This window comes from Littorina saxatilis, linkage group LG15, assembly GCF_037325665.1.
Source record: "Littorina saxatilis isolate snail1 linkage group LG15, US_GU_Lsax_2.0, whole genome shotgun sequence".
NCBI lineage: Eukaryota > Metazoa > Mollusca > Gastropoda > Littorinimorpha > Littorinidae > Littorina > Littorina saxatilis.
This window is the reverse complement of record NC_090259.1, coordinates 47,623,364-47,643,148: the sequence shown is the minus strand read 5'-3', so window position 1 is coordinate 47,643,148 and position 19,785 is coordinate 47,623,364. Positions and strand designations below refer to the sequence as shown.

At 41.6% G+C, this 19,785-nt stretch overlaps 3 protein-coding genes across 5 annotated transcripts in view; 2 read left to right on the top strand and 1 right to left on the bottom strand.

Moving 5' to 3' along the window:
- Positions 1-19,785, top strand: part of LOC138949519 (uncharacterized) — a 48,106-nt gene that overhangs the window by 17,758 nt on the left and 10,563 nt on the right. The window contains exons 6-10 of the mRNA XM_070321345.1: positions 617-713; positions 1,075-1,176; positions 1,689-1,739; positions 4,718-4,802; positions 16,262-16,321. Coding sequence (XP_070177446.1) covers positions 617-713; positions 1,075-1,176; positions 1,689-1,739; positions 4,718-4,802; positions 16,262-16,321 — 395 coding nt within the window. The remainder of the gene's footprint in view (positions 1-616; positions 714-1,074; positions 1,177-1,688; positions 1,740-4,717; positions 4,803-16,261; positions 16,322-19,785) is intronic.
- Positions 6,355-10,795, bottom strand: LOC138949498 (uncharacterized). 2 transcript variants are annotated; one of them, XM_070321330.1, is made up of 6 exons: positions 8,863-10,795; positions 8,337-8,405; positions 8,080-8,145; positions 7,775-7,840; positions 7,472-7,534; positions 6,355-6,854 (listed from the first exon to the last, which is right to left on the bottom strand). In XM_070321330.1, the coding sequence occupies exons 1-6, from the start codon at positions 9,945-9,947 to the stop codon at positions 6,671-6,673; spliced, it is 1,533 nt and encodes a 510-aa protein (XP_070177431.1). In that variant the 5' UTR covers positions 9,948-10,795; the 3' UTR covers positions 6,355-6,670. The 2 variants fall into 2 exon arrangements, with proteins under 2 accessions (XP_070177431.1, XP_070177432.1); XM_070321331.1 differs by lacking the exon at positions 8,080-8,145.
- Positions 11,268-15,285, top strand: LOC138949499 (uncharacterized). Of its 2 annotated transcripts, XM_070321332.1 has the most exons (6): positions 11,268-12,721; positions 13,177-13,245; positions 13,437-13,502; positions 13,744-13,809; positions 14,050-14,112; positions 14,730-15,285. In XM_070321332.1, exons 1-6 carry the CDS (start codon positions 11,637-11,639, stop codon positions 14,911-14,913), a joined length of 1,533 nt encoding a protein of 510 aa, XP_070177433.1. In that variant the 5' UTR covers positions 11,268-11,636; the 3' UTR covers positions 14,914-15,285. The 2 variants fall into 2 exon arrangements, with proteins under 2 accessions (XP_070177433.1, XP_070177434.1); XM_070321333.1 differs by lacking the exon at positions 13,437-13,502.

Here is a 19,785-nt window from a genome sequence, read left to right as displayed (position 1 = left end):
CAGTTGTGATTGTATTGCTATTGCTGGTTGTTGTTGTGTGTGTGTGTGTGTGTACTGTGTGTGGGCGGGGGGTGTTTGTGTGTGTGTGCGGGGGGAGGGGTGTCGGTGTGGGTGTGTGTGGGTGTGTGCGTGTGTGGGTGTGTGTGTGTTTGTTTGTGTGTATGTGCGTCTGTGTGTGTGGGGGTACGCGTTCATGCATGCGTACGTGTGTGTGTTGTTGTTGTTGTTGTTGTTGTTGTTGTTGTGGTTGTTGTTGTTGACGATGGTTAGGGGTTAGTTATCGTTAAACCGGACAATGTGTTTTGTCATCTTAATAATGATGAAGAATGGTAAAGACAGTTTTGTACAAAATGGTCATCATTATAATTATGTGACGGTTTCTTTTCATACCTTGCTGTTCTCGGAAGATGCAAAAAGAAGTAATTCACGAATTTTCAGGACTTATTTTTAATAGTTTGTGTTTTTTGACGATGATGTGTTACGAACAGCACCCAGGCGTACTTCATGTAATTCAAATGTTACGCTTGAGTAGCGAATACCCCCATTACATTTCATCAGCATTCCTACCCACTGAAGAAAACTTATGAACTGGTTTTGACCCTCTTACTTTCTGAAGGCTCATACTACAGTGGCAATACAACGACGAACACTACATACGAAGACATTCTGCTGGATGTAGCACAGACGGCAGTAAATATGAGTGTTCCTCTTGGGTGAGTATTTTAAATTTGTAGTCAATGATCACCTATTCTATTGATAAATAAATAGTAATGCTGTTATAATGTGATTCAGTGCTGCATGGTACATCTTGGTCAACGTTGTTAAACATGTTATGAATAATACAACAGTTCTGAGGAGTTTGTCCAGACTTCCATGAAATTTTAGCCACTTCTTCTTGTCTTGTCGACTGCCTTTACACATGGAGTCCAGCTCTGGACACGAAGCTGGTGGTCTTATGTAGAGCCTCCACAGGTCAATGCAGCTTGTCTTCAGAGAATGGAGGTTCCTGCAATCCAATACTAGCCACTGTTACTATCAAGTAAATCCTACGTATGTATTGTTCTTTTTTTCTAGTTTCTTTGAGCTGGATAACTGGTGGTACGATTCACAGAACGGTACACCTGAAGCAGTGATCACGTGGGAGGCTAACAACCAATCACTTCCCAGCGGTTTGGGGTTAGTAAGGCACGGCCTTTTTGACAAAACTTTTAGATGGCATTATATCGTCATATAATGTATTAAATTGAGACACATTTTTCATGTATCTATAGCCGGGAGAAAGTAGAGAGTTGTATCAGTGTTCCCCGGAAAGCGGCGTATGGCTGCCTGAATGGCGGGGCAAAACGGCCATACACGTGAAACCCACTCGTGCAAAACACAGGAGTGTACGTGGGAGTTTCATCCCATGAACGAAGAAGATGAAAAAGAAGTACCAGTGTGAATGTGTTTGCGTGCGTGCATATATTTATATATTCTTTTTTCCTGTCGCTGTGTAAGCGATTTTTGTTTTCTCAAGAAAAAGGCTTACTTTGGTACAAACACTCTTACCCTAATCCAGCCAATCCAGAAATTCTCAAGGATTGTGTTCATCCCATGTTACCCTCATACCATATAAAGCGAAAGCAACGGAAGCACGTATCAGTCTATGTATCAACTACAGCCAAGCACTGTTTATTTTCCACGTGCAGAGTGTTTGAGCAGAAGCTTGGGCTGCCCCTAGCTGCCGTCCTAGGCTGGTGGTGAGTTGACACTGTCATTTTGGACATAATGCTGATATCATTTACTTCGGGAATAATGGGATATTTTGACTAGATTTACTGGTGATATGTTGGCCATAGAAATTATACTTTATCGTTGTAGGTATTATGGTGATAGTTTGTCATTTTGGACGTGATGGTGATAGTTTGTCATTTGGGCATATGGTGATTTTTGTCATTTTGGGCATAGTAGTGATATTTTGTCATTTTGGACATACTGGTGATATTTTGTACTGTTCGACATAATGGTGATATATTTCACTTCGTGCATTATAGGGATATTTTGTCATGTACATACCGGTGATATTTTTGTCATTTTTTGGCAGTGGTGATATTGATATTTTTGTCATATTGGGGATAGAAGTGATATTATTTCATTTTTTGCATATTGGTTTTTCTTATTAAAATTTGGGCACAGTGGTGATATTTTTCCTTTTTGCGCATCATGGTATTATTTCGTCATTTTGGACAGAATAATAGCATGTTGTCATGTGGGTATAGTCAATCAATCAATATGAGGCTTATATCGCGCGTATTCCGTGGGTACAGTTCTAAGCGCAGGGATTTATTTTTTATTTTTTATTTTATTTTATGCAATTTATATCGCGCACACTTCAAGGCGCAGGGATTTATTTATGCCGTGTGAGATGGAATTTTTTTTACACAATATATCACGCATTCACATCGACCAGCAGATCGCAGCCATTTCGGCGCATATCCTACTTTTCACGGCCTATTATTCCAAGTCACACGGGTATTTTGGTGGACATTTTTTATCTATGCCTATACAATTTTGACAGGAAAGACCCTTTTGTCAATCGTGGGATCTTTAACGTGCACACCCCAATGTAGTGTACACGAAGGGACCTCGGTTTTTCGTCTCATCCGAAAGACTAGCACTTGAACCCACCACCTAGGTTAGGAAAGGGGGGAGAAAATTGCTAACGCCCTGACCCAGGGTCGAACTCGCAACCTCTCGCTTCCGAGCGCAAGTGCGTTACCACTCGGCCACCCAGTGGGGATATCTTAATTGTCAGTTTCGACATAATGGTGATTTTTGTCATTTTGGGCAAAATATCATGCTTTTTGGATCATCGTGTTTTGTTGGCCACACACACACATGTGGGTGACTGTGGCCACTGCATTGCCATGGAGCTTTCTATTATTTGTGTTGGATTTGTTCTAGTTATTTAGATTTATTCATAATGATTCTACTCGGTAACACTCTTAAACGTTCATGCTGTTGGTTTTAACTTTCGCGTCCATTTTTACATTTAGTCAATTTTTGACTAAATGTTTTAACATAGAGGGGGAATCGAGACGAAGGTCGTGGTGTATGTGTGTGTGTGTGTGTCTGTCTGTCTGTCTGTCTGTCTGTCTGTGCGTGTGTGTGTGTAGAGCGATTCAGACTAAACTACTGGACCGATCTTTATGAAATTTGACATGAGAGTTCCTGGGAATGATATCCCCGGACATTTTTTTCTTTTTTTCGATAAATACCTTTGATGACGTCATATCCGGCTTTTTTTTAAAGTTGAGGCGGCACTGTCACACCCTCATTTTTCAATCAAATTGATTGACATTTTGGCCAAGCAATCTTCGACGAAGGCCGGACTTCGGTATTGCATTTCAGCTTGGTGGCTTAAAAAGTAATTAATGACTTTGGTCATTAAAAATCTAAAAATTGTAAAAAATAAAACAAATCTATAAAACGATCCAAATTTACGTTCATCTTATTCTTTATCATTTTCTGATTCCAAAAACATATAAATATGTTATATTCGGATTAAAAACAAGCTCTGAAAATTAAAAATATAAAAATTATGATCAAAATTAAATTTTCGAAATCAATTTAAAAACACTTTCATCTTATTTCTTGTCGGTTCCTGATTCCAAAAACATATAGATATGATATGTTTGGATTAAAAACACGCTCGGAAAGTTAAAACGAAGAGAGGTAGAGAAAAGTGTGCTATCCTTCTCAGCGCAACTACTACCCCGCTCTTCTTGTCAATTTCACTGCCTTTGCCACGAGCGGTGGATTTACGATGCTACGAGTATACGGTCTTGCTGAAAAATTGCATTGCGTTCAGTTTCATTCTGTGAGTTCGACAGCTTGACTTTAATGTTGTATTTTCGCCTTACGCGACTTGTTATTACATTACTTTCACATATATTTACATATTTTGCTAGCTTATAATATACAATGTATCTCAGATAGTAAAGTCTTCGGTGGAACCTGCTTAGATTCGTTTTCCAGCCACTGACCCACTGAAGATGAGATAATGTATTGATTGGACATGGGATTTCCATTCTTTGAGCCATGTGAGTCCGAAATAAAATCTTATTTAGGCGACTGGGCCAAAACTATAAAAGATCGCATGTTAGTGTGTGTTCAGTGGTAAAACAACAAAAGGAGTTCTACCCTAAAATCGATCTGTACATAACTGTTATTGTATTGTTTAGGGCCTACCAAAATATTGGACAGTCATTGTTCACCTCAACAGCTAGCGCGGTCCATAAGGAACACTCACTGTCTCGATGTGTGTAAAATGTTATGTATCGATTGAACACTGGATTTCCCTTCTTTGAGTCATGTGACGTCAAAGACCGCAAAAAAAGCTCCTATTCAGGCCGATAGCTAAGAATACAATAGAGGGCATGTTTGAGTGCGTTCAGTGGACAAAAATAAAAGGAGTGGTACTTTAAAATCGATCGATACATAAATGTTATTTGTATTTTTGACCAAAGTATGGAATTTTACTCAGATCTGGACAGTCATTGTTCACCCCGACAGCTGGCATAGTCTCGGAGGAACACTGAGTGTCTCGATCTGTGTAAAATGTCATATTTTGGTCAAAAATACAAACAACATAATTATAATGTTTAAAATTGAGCGTTTTACTTTATCTTCAACTGCAAAGGTTGAAGCATGTTGTAGCAATGTTATCAACTTGCAGGTCTTGCAACACGACCTACGCGGAACAAAACAACGGAACGTACGCTTTCATGATGGAAGGAGATTACGCCCTCCCTATGCAAAAGGTTACAACTAGCGTTCGTTTGTTTAACATGTAATTGTGTCATGATGTCCAGTACAATGCCATCATCATTCAAGTCCAGTTCTGAATCATTAGGACATAATGTGTGATTGTGTAGCCAGTGTTAAGCACAACGCAATCATCATTCCAGTCTATTTTTAAGTTTGATTAATCGGGGCAAGTATGCAAATTTGCTATTTTCGGAAGTTCATTTTTGAAAATATTGATTTATTGGACAGGCTTTTCACTACATCCGGAGCCTGTTCCACTCTTCCGATCGGGGCGAACAACTAACTGTGATGTGTTATATGCTATGCAGCGTGGGCTGAATATGGTGAAAGGGCTCTAACTCTACCAGACTGCTGAAAATCCTGACAGAGTTATTTCTGCAATTTAAACCAAAAGAGGTCACAGCAGCAACCAGGTTGTGTCTTTTTTTATCAATATTTCGACAGCGACAAACTGCCTTCTTTTCAGGATGGTATAATGAAACTACGGACTTATTTCAGTTCGGAAAACGTCTCTTATCTTACTTTTAATCTTAAGGCGAAGACACTATAAGATGTTTGATGGGTTGTTGACAGACCAGCTTTTTTGTCGGTCCGAGGGGGAGCATATCGTCTTTTGTTTCATATTTATTGACCAAGGCCGAAGGCCGCGGTCAATAAATATGAAACAAAAGTCGATATGCCCCCCGAGGACCGACAAAAAAGCTGGTCTGTCAACAAACCACCAAACATCGTTTTTGTCATCATTTTGGTAGCGCGAAAATAATTGCATCATCAACAGAGGGAGCCATGAGTTGAAACGCGAGTTTGGTTTTGAAAATACTGTTTTGGGGGCCCCACCACGCTGTTGCAATCACTGAAGGCAGGCGCGAGAGAGAAGGCGCTACACATACAAGTGAAAGCGAGTCAAGGAGATCTGTGTATTAATTTGATGACATGTTGAGACAAGTATGTCAGGTTTGAGGAAGAAAAGTTCTGTAGGTTCCGACTAACTGGATGGTGTGTGAATCCAGCAGTACGCGTCTTCGACTTTGGGCCGACAGCGGCGTTTCATTGCAAAAAATGACCTACATTTTGCATTTGCTTGCGATGGGATTGCCCCGCTGTTTCGAAGAGTTGCTTGTTTGCAGCACTGTCAGCGTTCGTGACATCTCTTAGCAGATATGTGGATTAAACGTGCGACGAATCGAGAGCAAGGAATAGCAGAAAGCAAAAATGAGTGAGTCGCTTTTCTCTTGTTTTCCCTCTTACCTGTGGGTGGAATATATTTGTGCGTACAGCTGCGATGTGTTTTTATCCCCAGGATTTCAGTTGTGTGGTGTGGTTATTGTTTTGCTCGTTTCTACGATACCCACGCCCAAACCTGACCCCCCCCCCCCCCCCCCGCTCAACCGCCAACCAGACACATCAATGATAAAACGCCACCCCCCCCCCCCCCGCCCCCATTGCGAATGACCCGCATATCACACACACCCGCCCCCCTCTCACCCGCCCACCACACAGATCAATGATCAAACTCACCCCTCTCCCAATACATACAAAGAGGACGAAAAACTCTGATTTACACTCGTGTAACACTAACAAGAGAGTCTTTAATTGCATGAATGAGATGAGACCATTTTCAGTTTTAACAGAGTTAACAATAAGTTGAATAACATTAACAGTTTTAGCACAGTTATTTACAAAAGCAACAACCAAAATGGAAAACTAATTAACACATCATATATAGTCTATGAAAGTTGAAACTCACTTCACATTAGTTGAAACTAAGTTTGTTTTTTGTTTTTTAACTCCATTTGGTAATGGATCATTGCATGGATGTGTGCATATCATTTGCAATTGGAGTTCAAGATGAGAAAGGTTTTTATTTTCTCATGACAAACTGCACATTTGAAAAAGAGCAGTTGTTGAAAATAAAAGGCTGAGCTTGGTTCTGTTGCTGCTGTTGAGAAACAAGGTGAACCGGGGTTGTTGGAGGCAAGTCAAACTCCCCGAAGAGTTCGTCCAGGTCAACCCCCCCAATTTCCTGTGAAATGATGTCATCATCTCTGAAAAACAAAGTCCCGCAAATGATTTGACCGACAGTACTTTATTCAGCAACATGAATGTTTATAGGTACCACAAGATTGAGATGTTTTTCTTTATTAACAATATGCATTTCTGTTCACAGTTCAGTTCTATTTCTAAGCTGTTATTTGCATTGCTTAAAAAGTTTAACTTAAAACTAAAAGTTTAAATGTTATGGATTTCTTGCACACAATCTGCTCTGCAATCATACTATTCCTATGAGTCATAATTATAGTGCATGGTATTGGTATGGGTATGGTATTGAATACGTTGCTTACCATACATTTGTGTGAAAGAGGGAAAGAGAGGTGAACTTTGTTGAAGAGGCTGGTGGTCTGAAATATTGTATTTTTCAATCTGTTTTAGTGTGTCTGGTTTTAGTGTATTTGATTTGGTTTATTTTTTTTAATCATTTTGGTTTGCTGGTTTTACTTGTATTAGTTGTAAGATTTGATGATTTTACCCATTATTTTATATGATATATTTTTAAGTGTGTGGGGTGTCAATGTGTGTGTGTGTGTATTTGTGTAATTTGCTTTTTGCTTGCTGACTCAGTGACTGTTCCAAGTCAACTTTGGCTTGGTGAGTCATGTTTTACCTGACTAGTAGTGGTTGGTGCTCTGCTGCAGTCAAGGAGGCTGCTCTTGTAGATGGCAAGGATCTGTTGATAGTTTCATGTTAACAATATCTTAGTTACCGCCACAGGATGCAATTTAAGGGTATCATTGCTAACTAAGACTCACAACATACTATATACTGACTTTCACAGTGTTTGTCTTTGTGTGTCTGGGTGTTTATGTTTGTGAGTGTTAAATGTAGGGACACAAATGTGTCTTTTGCCTGCTGAGTCAGTTACTGTATGTTCCTAGTCAACTTTGGCTGTGGTGATTCTATGTTTTACCTGACTGGTAGTGGTAGTTGGTGCTCTGCTGCAGTCAAGGAGGCTGCTCTTGTAGATGGCAAGGATCTGTTGATAGTTACATGTTAACAATAAGTTACCGCCACAGGATGCAATTTAAGGGTATCATTGCTAACTAAGACTCACAACATACTATATATATACTGACTTTCACAGTGTTTGTCTTTGTGTGTCTGGGTGTTATGTTTGTGAGTGTTAAATGTAGGGACACAAATGTGTCTTTTGCCTGCTGAGTCAGTTACTGTATGTTCCTAGTCAACTTTGGCTGTGGTGATTCTATGTTTTACCTGACTGGTAGTGGTAGTTGGTGCTCTGCTGCAGTCAAGGAGGCTGCTCTTGTAGATGGCAAGGATCTGTTGATAGTTACATGTTAACAATAAGTTTCTGCCACAGGATGCAATTTAAGGTATCTTGCTAACTAGATTTCACAAGATGTGTACATGTGTGTTATGCCCACACACATTAAGACTGTAATCAATTGAAACCAAACTGAACAAAAGAAAAGTTACTTTATCATATGTGGAAAGAACAGGACTCTTTTTACCTTGTGTGTAGGTCTGATTCAGCAAACATGTCACCTGGTGCTTCAGAACTTGTGACAGTAGCAGATGGCCTGTAGAAAAAAATTAAGAAGATTATTGCTTTATAATAACTGACTAAGTTTATGTAGTTTTTACAGGTGTTTGAAGTGTGCTTTAGTTTTCATTTTCATAACTTAATTGTCTCATCGCTGGGAAATGTGGGTTGCTTTCCACCCAGTGGAAAACCAGCAGCAACAGAGTCGCGCTACCCAGGTGTATGACAGTATACATGTGTTTAGGTGTAATCTGCTACTTATGGCAGAACGACCGAGGTCTTTTATGGGCCAACAAAATGTAACTGTCCCTCCCGGCCCGGATTCAAACATGTGACCATACACTGATACAGTCACAAGTCCAATGATCTACAAAGTGAGCTATTGGGGCCCCGGTTAAGAATATTTGTAGGTGAACTGTAGAGTATGTTTATAAACAATTGTGGGTGTGTTAGATTTTTAAATTCCTTCTACATATGGACTTTTTCTTTATTACCTGTTTTGCTTTGGTTGTTGTAGAGCAGGGTTGTTGCCATGGATGGCTGCACTTAAGCAGTGGGCCATGTGACCTTTGTCGCTGTTGCTAACACGCTGGTACTGGGCCAGGCTGGAGACGCTCTTGTGGCCGGAGACTGCCATGATGTGGCCAGCTGGAAAATTGGCCCTTGCCAGCATGGTGATGGTAGAGGTCCTGATACTGTGGTTTGTGTATCTCTCGGACAGGTCACATTTCTCGGACAGATCGCTCATGAAGGTTGCTAGCTTGTGCTTCCCAATTGGCGCATTATAAAACCATACTTGGTCTTGTGCTCCAAAAGAATCTCTGGGTCGCTGCCAAAGCCTTTCACAGCCAGGGTGGAGCTTCTTGATGTACTTGTCAAAAGTTTTGACGGGACATAACAGAGAACCTGGGATCTCTGGCATGATACCGGAAAATATTTCCTTGTCATTTTGTCGTCTGTTTTTCATGAGTTCGTCTTCAACTTTCGTGACAAATTTACGTCCAAATTCATCTTCCATAATTTTGAAGGTTTTTTTGGACATTTTTGTCATGTTTTCTTCACCTCGCCTGCAAAAATACAGTCGAATGTCCATTTGGACTTTGTTTGCAAGTCCATGAGGGGTGTCTGAGGAAAACAACATGTGGTTGTACATTTTTTGCAGGTCATCTCCATTGATTTCGGGATAGTGTGTGATCTCACCTTTTCCCATCTGCTTCAGCTCTCGCATCGCTGTTCCAAAGCTCACGTTCGCTCCTTTAAAAGAGCTGTCCCTGAGGATGTCAATGTTCTTCTTTTCTTTTAAGAAACGGCTGATCCCATAACGCAGGGAGGACAAAGTGGTACTTTTGTAATGGCCCCCCGTCTCATTTCTCGCGTCAATGTAGAAATGGGCTAGTACCTGATTGAGATGCTCATCGGGGAACATCTCGAAGGAAACTTCTTGTCCCGTTTCAGCCAGGTAGGATCGCAGCGTTTTTACAGCTACATCAGTGGCCTTGTTAGTGTTTGCGGGCGTGAGCAATTTTTTCTTTGTCTCAATTTCTTCGCCAGTATGGGATGCAAATCTTTTCGTCGCCATGATTGCGTTGATAGCTTAAAACGCAGACGATCATTGTGTCATAGGTCACCGTTGTTTTTGTTTTTGTTTTTTTGTAATGCACCATTGTAATCTTGTCAATAAATGTGTCTCTCCGTTACATCGCCCTCCCATCATGCCTCCCCATCTCTCTACCCCCCACCCCCCACCCCCTTTTTCAGTGGTAACAATTTCTTTGACGCGATCGAGTTCGAGCGTTGAACCCATGTTTGGGTGAAAGGTCACAGAAACTTCGTGTTGTGCGGCGACGGAGTTTCGTTACAGATCTGGTTTCTCATTGACTCTTTATTTTTCCTCGGATTTTTCACTCTTCTTGCCCGGCTTTGTCAGATGTGTGCATTTCTTGTTGGTATGTTCTTTGCGTTGTATTTGTTGTTTTCTTATTTGCGCTTAGTTTATAGATAAGTCTTGGCGTAGAAATCTGCTGCACGGGTCAGAATGTCAGGGGTCAATCAGTTTGACTTACCGTCTCCGATCGTCTGCGACTCGAAACAGAGATCTTTATACACACACTCAGTGACTTTGTAAGTGGACAAAATATATGGCTAGGTTTCATTTGTTTGCGAGAAAGCCTCAATTTACTTCCTTTCATATCGTAGTGTTTTGTTTTGTTTACGGTTATGGTCTTTCATTTTGGAAGCAGTGTTCAGGGAAACGCCAATGAGAAGAGCCGATGAACCCCCGAGCGTTTCTATTGGGTTTGGTTTTGAATATCCATGTAACCTGCTTTCTGTAACTATGGTAACTGGGGATTTATTCCCCGGGGAACATGAGATTTATTTCCCAGGTGCTTGTGAATGAAAACTCGTGAAAATGATGACAAATTGTTTTGTCATCATTTTCACGAGTTTTCATTCACAAGCACCTGGGAAATAAATCTCATGTTCCCCGGGGAATAAATCCCCAGTTACCATAGTTACAGAAAGCAGGTTACATGGATATTCAAAACCAAACCCAATAGAAACGCTCGGGGGTTCATCGGCTCTTCTCATTGGCGTTTCCCTGAACACTGCTTCCAAAATGAAAGACCATAACCGTAAACAAAACAAAACACTACGATATGAAAGGAAGTAAATTGAGGCTTTCTCGCAAACAAATGAAACCTAGCCATATATTTTGTCCACTTACAAAGTCACTGAGTGTGTGTATAAAGATCTCTGTTTCGAGTCGCAGACGATCGGAGACGGTAAGTCAAACTGATTGACCCCTGACATTCTGACCCGTGCAGCAGATTTCTACGCCAAGACTTATCTATAAACTAAGCGCAAATAAGAAAAACAACAAATACAACGCAAAGAACATACCAACAAGAAATGCACACATCTGACAAAGCCGGGCAAGAAGAGTGAAAAATCCGAGGAAAAATAAAGAGTCAATGAGAAACCAGATCTGTAACGAAACTCCGTCGCCGCACAACACGAAGTTTCTGTGACCTTTCACCCAAACATGGGTTCAACGCTCGAACTCGATCGCGTCAAAGAAATTGTTACCACTGAAAAAGGGGGGGTGGGGTGGGGGGTAGAGAGATGGGGAGGCATGATGGGAGGGCGATGTAACGGAGAGACACATTTATTGACAAGATTACAATGGTGCATTACAAAAAAACAAAAACAAAAACAACGGTGACCTATGACACAATGATCGTCTGCGTTTTAAGCTATCAACGCAATCATGGCGACGAAAAGATTTGCATCCCATACTGGCGAAGAAATTGAGACAAAGAAAAAATTGCTCACGCCCGCAAACACTAACAAGGCCACTGATGTAGCTGTAAAAACGCTGCGATCCTACCTGGCTGAAACGGGACAAGAAGTTTCCTTCGAGATGTTCCCCGATGAGCATCTCAATCAGGTACTAGCCCATTTCTACATTGACGCGAGAAATGAGACGGGGGGCCATTACAAAAGTACCACTTTGTCCTCCCTGCGTTATGGGATCAGCCGTTTCTTAAAAGAAAAGAAGAACATTGACATCCTCAGGGACAGCTCTTTTAAAGGAGCGAACGTGAGCTTTGGAACAGCGATGCGAGAGCTGAAGCAGATGGGAAAAGGTGAGATCACACACTATCCCGAAATCAATGGAGATGACCTGCAAAAAATGTACAACCACATGTTGTTTTCCTCAGACACCCCTCATGGACTTGCAAACAAAGTCCAAATGGACATTCGACTGTATTTTTGCAGGCGAGGTGAAGAAAACATGACAAAAATGTCCAAAAAAACCTTCAAAATTATGGAAGATGAATTTGGACGTAAATTTGTCACGAAAGTTGAAGACGAACTCATGAAAAACAGACGACAAAATGACAAGGAAATATTTTCCGGTATCATGCCAGAGATCCCAGGTTCTCTGTTATGTCCCGTCAAAACTTTTGACAAGTACATCAAGAAGCTCCACCCTGGCTGTGAAAGGCTTTGGCAGCGACCCAGAGATTCTTTTGGAGCACAAGACCAAGTATGGTTTTATAATGCGCCAATTGGGAAGCACAAGCTAGCAACCTTCATGAGCGATCTGTCGGAGAAATGTGACCTGTCCGAGAGATACACAAACCACAGTATCAGGACCTCTACCATCACCATGCTGGCAAGGGCCAATTTTCCAGCTGGCCACATCATGGCAGTCTCCGGCCACAAGAGCGTCTCCAGCCTGGCCCAGTACCAGCGTGTTAGCAACCGCGACAAAGGTCACATGGCCCACTGCTTAAGTGCAGCCATCCATGGCAACAACCCTGCTCTACAACAACCAAAGCAAAACAGGTAATAAAGAAAAAGTCCATATGTAGAAGGAATTTAAAAATCTAACACACCCACAATTGTTTATAAACATACTCTACAGTTCACCTACAAATATTCTTAACCGGGGCCCCAATAGCTCACTTTGTAGATCATTGGACTTGTGACTGTATCAGTGTATGGTCACATGTTTGAATCCGGGCCGGGAGGGACAGTTACATTTTGTTGGCCCATAAAAGACCTCGGTCGTTCTGCCATAAGTAGCAGATTACACCTAAACACACATACTGTCATACACCTGGGTAGCGCGACTCTGTTGCTGCTGGTTTTCCACTGGGTGGAAAGCAACCCACATTTCCCAGCGATGAGACAATTAAGTTATGAAAATGAAAACTAAAGCACACTTCAAACACCTGTAAAAACTACATAAACTTAGTCAGTTATTATAAAGCAATAATCTTCTTAATTTTTTTCTACAGGCCATCTGCTACTGTCACAAGTTCTGAAGCACCAGGTGACATGTTTGCTGAATCAGACCTACACACAAGGTAAAAAGAGTCCTGTTCTTTCCACATATGATAAAGTAACTTTTCTTTTGTTCAGTTTGGTTTCAATTGATTACAGTCTTAATGTGTGTGGGCATAACACACATGTACACATCTTGTGAAATCTAGTTAGCAAGATACCTTAAATTGCATCCTGTGGCAGAAACTTATTGTTAACATGTAACTATCAACAGATCCTTGCCATCTACAAGAGCAGCCTCCTTGACTGCAGCAGAGCACCAACTACCACTACCAGTCAGGTAAAACATAGAATCACCACAGCCAAAGTTGACTAGGAACATACAGTAACTGACTCAGCAGGCAAAAGACACATTTGTGTCCCTACATTTAACACTCACAAACATAACACCCAGACACACAAAGACAAACACTGTGAAAGTCAGTATATATATATAGTATGTTGTGAGTCTTAGTTAGCAATGATACCCTTAAATTGCATCCTGTGGCGGTAACTTATTGTTAACATGTAACTATCAACAGATCCTTGCCATCTACAAGAGCAGCCTCCTTGACTGCAGCAGAGCACCAACTACCACTACCAGTCAGGTAAAACATAGAATCACCACAGCCAAAGTTGACTAGGAACATACAGTAACTGACTCAGCAGGCAAAAGACACATTTGTGTCCCTACATTTAACACTCACAAACATAAACACCCAGACACACACAGACAAACACTGTGAAAGTCAGTATATAGTATGTTGTGAGTCTTAGTTAGCAATGATACCCTTAAATTGCATCCTGTGGCGGTAACTAAGATATTGTTAACATGAAACTATCAACAGATCCTTGCCATCTACAAGAGCAGCCTCCTTGACTGCAGCAGAGCACCAACCACTACTAGTCAGGTAAAACATGACTCACCAAGCCAAAGTTGACTTGGAACAGTCACTGAGTCAGCAAGCAAAAAGCAAATTACACAAATACACACACACACACATTGACACCCCACACACTTAAAAATATATCATATAAAATAATGGGTAAAATCATCAAATCTTACAACTAATACAAGTAAAACCAGCAAACCAAAATGATTAAAAAAAATAAACCAAATCAAATACACTAAAACCAGACACACTAAAACAGATTGAAAAATACAATATTTCAGACCACCAGCCTCTTCAACAAAGTTCACCTCTCTTTCCCTCTTTCACACAAATGTATGGTAAGCAACGTATTCAATACCATACCCATACCAATACCATGCACTATAATTATGACTCATAGGAATAGTATGATTGCAGAGCAGATTGTGTGCAAGAAATCCATAACATTTAAACTTTTAGTTTTAAGTTAAACTTTTTAAGCAATGCAAATAACAGCTTAGAAATAGAACTGAACTGTGAACAGAAATGCATATTGTTAATAAAGAAAAACATCTCAATCTTGTGGTACCTATAAACATTCATGTTGCTGAATAAAGTACTGTCGGTCAAATCATTTGCGGGACTTTGTTTTTCAGAGATGATGACATCATTTCACAGGAAATTGGAGGGGTTGACCTGGACGAACTCTTCGGGGAGTTTGACTTGCCTCCAACAACCCCGGTTCACCTTGTTTCTCAACAGCAGCAACAGAACCAAGCTCAGCCTTTTATTTTCAACAACTGCTCTTTTTCAAATGTGCAGTTTGTCATGAGAAAATAAAAACCTTTCTCATCTCAAACTCCAATTGCAAATGATATGCACACATCCATGCAATGATCCATTACCAAATGGAGTTAAAAAACAAAAAACAAACTTAGTTTCAACTAATGTGAAGTGAGTTTCAACTTTCATAGACTATATATGATGTGTTAATTAGTTTTCCATTTTTGTGGTTGGTTTTGTAAATAACTGTGCTAAAACTGTTAATGTTATTCAACTTATTGTTAACTCTGTTCAAACTGAAAATGGTCTCATCTCATTCATGCAATTAAAGACTCTCTTGTTAGTGTTACACGAGTGTAAATCAGAGTTTTTCGTCCTCTTTGTATGTATTGGGAGAGGGGCGAGTTTGATCATTGATCTGTGTGGTGGGCGGGTGAGAGGGGGGCGGGTGTGTGTGATATGCGGGTCATTCGCAATGGGGGCGGGGGGGGGGGGGGGGTGGCGTTTTATCATTGATGTGTCTGGTTGGCGGTTGAGCGGGGGGGGGGGGGGGGGGGTCAGGTTTGGGCGTGGGTATCGTAGAAACGAGCAAAACAATAACCACACCACACAACTGAAATCCTGGGGATAAAAACACATCGCAGCTGTACGCACAAATATATTCCACCCACAGGTAAGAGGGAAAACAAGAGAAAAGCGACTCACTCATTTTTGCTTTCTGCTATTCCTTGCTCTCGATTCGTCGCACGTTTAATCCACATATCTGCTAAGAGATGTCACGAACGCTGACAGTGCTGCAAACAAGCAACTCTTCGAAACAGCGGGGCAATCCCATCGCAAGCAAATGCAAAATGTAGGTCATTTTTTGCAATGAAACGCCGCTGTCGGCCCAAAGTCGAAGACGCGTACTGCTGGATTCACACACCATCCAGTTAGTCGGAACCTACAGAACTTTTCTTCCTCAAACCTGACATACTTGTCTCAACATGTCATCAAATTAATACACAGATCTCCTTGACTCGCTTTCACTTGTATTTGTAGCGCCTTCACTCTCGCGCCTGCCTTCAGTGATTGCAACAGCGTGGTGGGGCCCCCAAAACAGTATTTTCAAAACCAAACTCGCGTTTCAACTCATGGCTCCCTCTGTTGATGATGCAATTATTTTCGCGCTACCAAAATGATGACAAAAACGATGTTTGGTGGTTTGTTGACAGACCAGCTTTTTTGTCGGTCCTCGGGGGGCATATCGACTTTTGTTTCATATTTATTGACCGCGGCCTTCGGCCTTGGTCAATAAATATGAAACAAAAGACGATATGCTCCCCCTCGGACCGACAAAAAAGCTGGTCTGTCAACAACCCATCAAACATCTTATATTGTTCATGTCTCACTGCTCTGTTGGCAGGAGTTCTGGTCGGACCTGTTCAAGAATGCCAGTCACAACAACGTCAAGCACGTCATATTGGTCAGTGGTTTTCTTTCTCTCAATTATTAGATGATAAAGTGCTGTGTGTCCATGCTTTGTTTTTACATTTAGTCAAGTTTTGACTAAATGTTTTAACATAGAGGGGGAATCGAGACGATGGTCGTGGTGTGTGTGTGTGTGTGTGTGTGTGTGTGTGTGTGTGTGTGTGTAGAGCGATTCAGACCAAACTACTGGAACGATCTTTATGAAATTTGACATGAGAGTTCCTGGGAATGATATTCCCGGACGTTTTTTTCTTTTTTGCGATAAATACCTTTGATGACGTCATATCCGGCTTTTTGTAAAAGTTGAGGCGGCACTGTCACACCCTCATTTTTCAATCAAATTGATTGAAATTTTGGCCAAGCAATCTTCGACGAAGGCCGGACTTCGGTATTGCATTTCAGTTTGGTGGCTTAAAAATTAATTAATGACTTTGGTCATTAAAAATCTGAAAATTGTAAAAAAAAAAATTTTTTATAAAACGATCCAAATTTACGTTCATCTTATTTTTCATCATTTTCTGATTCCAAAAACATATAAATATGTTAATTTGGATTAAAAACAAGCTCTGAAAATTAAAAAAAAATTAAAAATTATGATCAAAATTAAATTTCCAAAACTAGTTCATCTTATTCCTTGTCGGTTCCTGATTAAAAAAAACATATAGATATGATATGTTTGGATTAAAAACACGCTCAGAAAGTTAAAACGAAGAGAGGTACAGTAAAGCGTGCTATGAAGCACAGCGCAACCGCTGCCGCGCCAAACAGGCTCGTCACTTTCACTGCCTTTTGCACTAGCAGCGGACTACGTTCAGTTTCATTCTGTGAGTTCCACAGCTTGACTAAATGTAGTAATTTCGCCTTACGCGACTTGTTCCACCTTTGGTTTGCCAGACTCGTCACGCTATCGTTACAACTGAAAGACTCACTGGTGTATACAACGAATGCATTCTGAAGACTCGTCACGCTATCGGTACAATTGAAAGACTCACTGGTGTACACAACGAATGCATACTGAAGACTCGTCACGCTATCGTTACAACTGAAAGACTCACTGGTGTATACAACGAATGCATTCTGAAGACTCGTCACGCTATCGGTACAATTGAAAGACTCACTGGTGTACACAACGAATGCATACTGAAGACTCGTCACGCTACCGTTACAATTGAAAGACTCACTGGTGTACACAACGAATGCATAATGAAGACTCGTCACGCTATCGTTACAATTGAAAGACTCACTGGTGTACACAACGAATGCATAATGAAGACTCGTCACGCTATCGTTACAACTGAAAGACTCACTGGTGTATACAACGAATGCATTCTGAAGACTCGTCACGCTATCGGTACAATTGAAAGACTCACTGGTGTACACAACGAATGCATACTGAAGACTCGTCACGCTATCGTTACAACTGAAAGACTCACTGGTGTACACAACGAATGCATACTGAAGACTCGTCACGCTATCGTTACAACTGAAAGACTCACTGGTGTATACAACGAATGCATTCTGAAGACTCGTCACGCTATCGGTACAATTGAAAGACTCACTGGTGTACACAACGAATGCATACTGAAGACTCGTCACGCTATCGTTACAACTGAAAGACTCACTGGTGTATACAACGAATGCATTCTGAAGACTCGTCACGCTATCGGTACAATTGAAAGACTCACTGGTGTACACAACGAATGCATACTGAAGACTCGTCACGCTATCGTTACAACTGAAAGACTCACCGGTGTACACAACGAATGCATACTGAAGACTCGTCACGCTATCGTTACAATTGAAAGACTCACTGGTGTACACAACGAATGCATACTGAAGACTCGTCACGCTATCGTTACAATTGAAAGACTCACTGGTGTACACAACGAATGCATACTGAAGACTCGTCACGCTATCGTTACAATTGAAAGACTCACTGGTGTACACAACGAATGCATACTGAAGACTCGTCACGCTATCGTTACAATTGAAAGACTCACTGGTGTACACAACGAATGCATACTGAAGACTCGTCACGCTATCGTTACAATTGAAAGGCTCACTGGTGTATACAACGAATGCATTCTGAAGACTCGTCACGCTATCGGTACAATTGAAAGACTCACTGGTGTACACAACGAATGCATACTGAGGACTCGTCACGCTATCGTTACAATTGAAAGACTCACTGGTGTACACAACGAATGCATACTGAAGACTCGTCACGCTATCGTTACAATTGAAAGACTCACTGGTGTACACAACGAATGCATACTGAAGACTCGTCACGCTATCGTTACAACTGAAAGACTCACTGGTGTATACAACGAATGCATTCTGAAGACTCGTCACGCTATCGTTACAACTGATAGACTCACTGGTGTATACAACGAATGCATTCTGAAGACTCGTCACGCTATCGGTACAATTGAAAGACTCACTGGTGTATACAACGAATGCATTCTGAAGACTCGTCACGCTATCGGTACAATTGAAAGACTCACTGGTGTACACAACGAATGCATACTGAGGGGAGGGAGTGTTTCATCTTGAGGAAAATGGAACTGCATGAGACTGGATTGACCGATTGTCTGAGTGACTGAGTGACTGAGTAATTGACCGTGACTGAGTGACTGCGTAAGTGGCTGACAGACTGAAGGACGGAAAGAAGGGAGGGAGGGAGGGAGGGAGGAAGGAAGGAAGGAAGGGAGGGAGGAAAGAAGGAAGGAAGGGAGAGAGGGAGGGAGGGAGGGAGGAACTGAGGAAGGAAGGAAGGGAAGGAGGAAGGAAGGAAAGAAGGAAGGAAGGAAGGAAGGAAAGAAGGAAGGAAGGGAGAGAGGGAGGGAGGGAGGGAGGGAGGGAGGAACTGAGGAAGGAAGGAAGGAAGGAAGGAAGGTAGGATTGAATGAAGGAAGGAAGGAAGGAAGGAAAGAAGGAAGGAAGGGAGAGAGGGAGGGAGGGAGGGAGGGAGGGAGGGAGGGAGGGAGGAACTGAGGAAGGAAGGAAGGAAGGAAGGAAGGAAGGAAAGAAGGAAGGAAGGAAGGAAGGAAAGAAGGAAGGAAGGGAGAGAGGGAGGGAGGGAGGGAGGGAGGGAGGAACTGAGGAAGGAAGGAAGGAAGGAAGGAAGGAAGGAAAGAAGGAAGGAAGGAAGGAAGGAAAGAAGGAAGGAAGGGAGGGAGGGAGGGAGGGAGGAAGGAACTGAGGAAGGAAGGAATGAATGAAGGAAGGAATGAAGGAAGGAAGGAAGGAAGGAAGGAAGGAAAGATAGAAGGAAGGAAGGAAGGAAGGAAGGAAGGAAGGAAGGAAGGAAGGAAGGAAAGAAGGAAGGAAGGGAGAGAGGGAGGGACGAATGAATGAATGAAGGAAGAAAGGAAGAAAGGGAGAGAAGGAGGGACGAATGAATGAAGAAAGGAAGAAAGGGAGGGAGGGAGGGAGGGAGGAAGGAATGAAGCAATGAAT

Coding starts and splice junctions, on each gene's coding strand:
- LOC138949498 (XM_070321330.1), bottom strand. CDS start 9,947: ATGGCGACGAAAAGATTTGCATCCCATACTGGCGAAGAAATTGAGACA. Junction 7,841..8,079: donor CAACTACCACTACCAGTCAG/GTAAAACATAGA, acceptor AACTATCAACAG/ATCCTTGCCATCTACAAGAG. Junction 6,855..7,471: donor CACCAACCACTACTAGTCAG/GTAAAACATGAC, acceptor TTTGTTTTTCAG/AGATGATGACATCATTTCAC.
- LOC138949499 (XM_070321332.1), top strand. CDS start 11,637: ATGGCGACGAAAAGATTTGCATCCCATACTGGCGAAGAAATTGAGACA. Junction 13,503..13,743: donor CAACTACCACTACCAGTCAG/GTAAAACATAGA, acceptor AACTATCAACAG/ATCCTTGCCATCTACAAGAG. Junction 14,113..14,729: donor CACCAACCACTACTAGTCAG/GTAAAACATGAC, acceptor TTTGTTTTTCAG/AGATGATGACATCATTTCAC.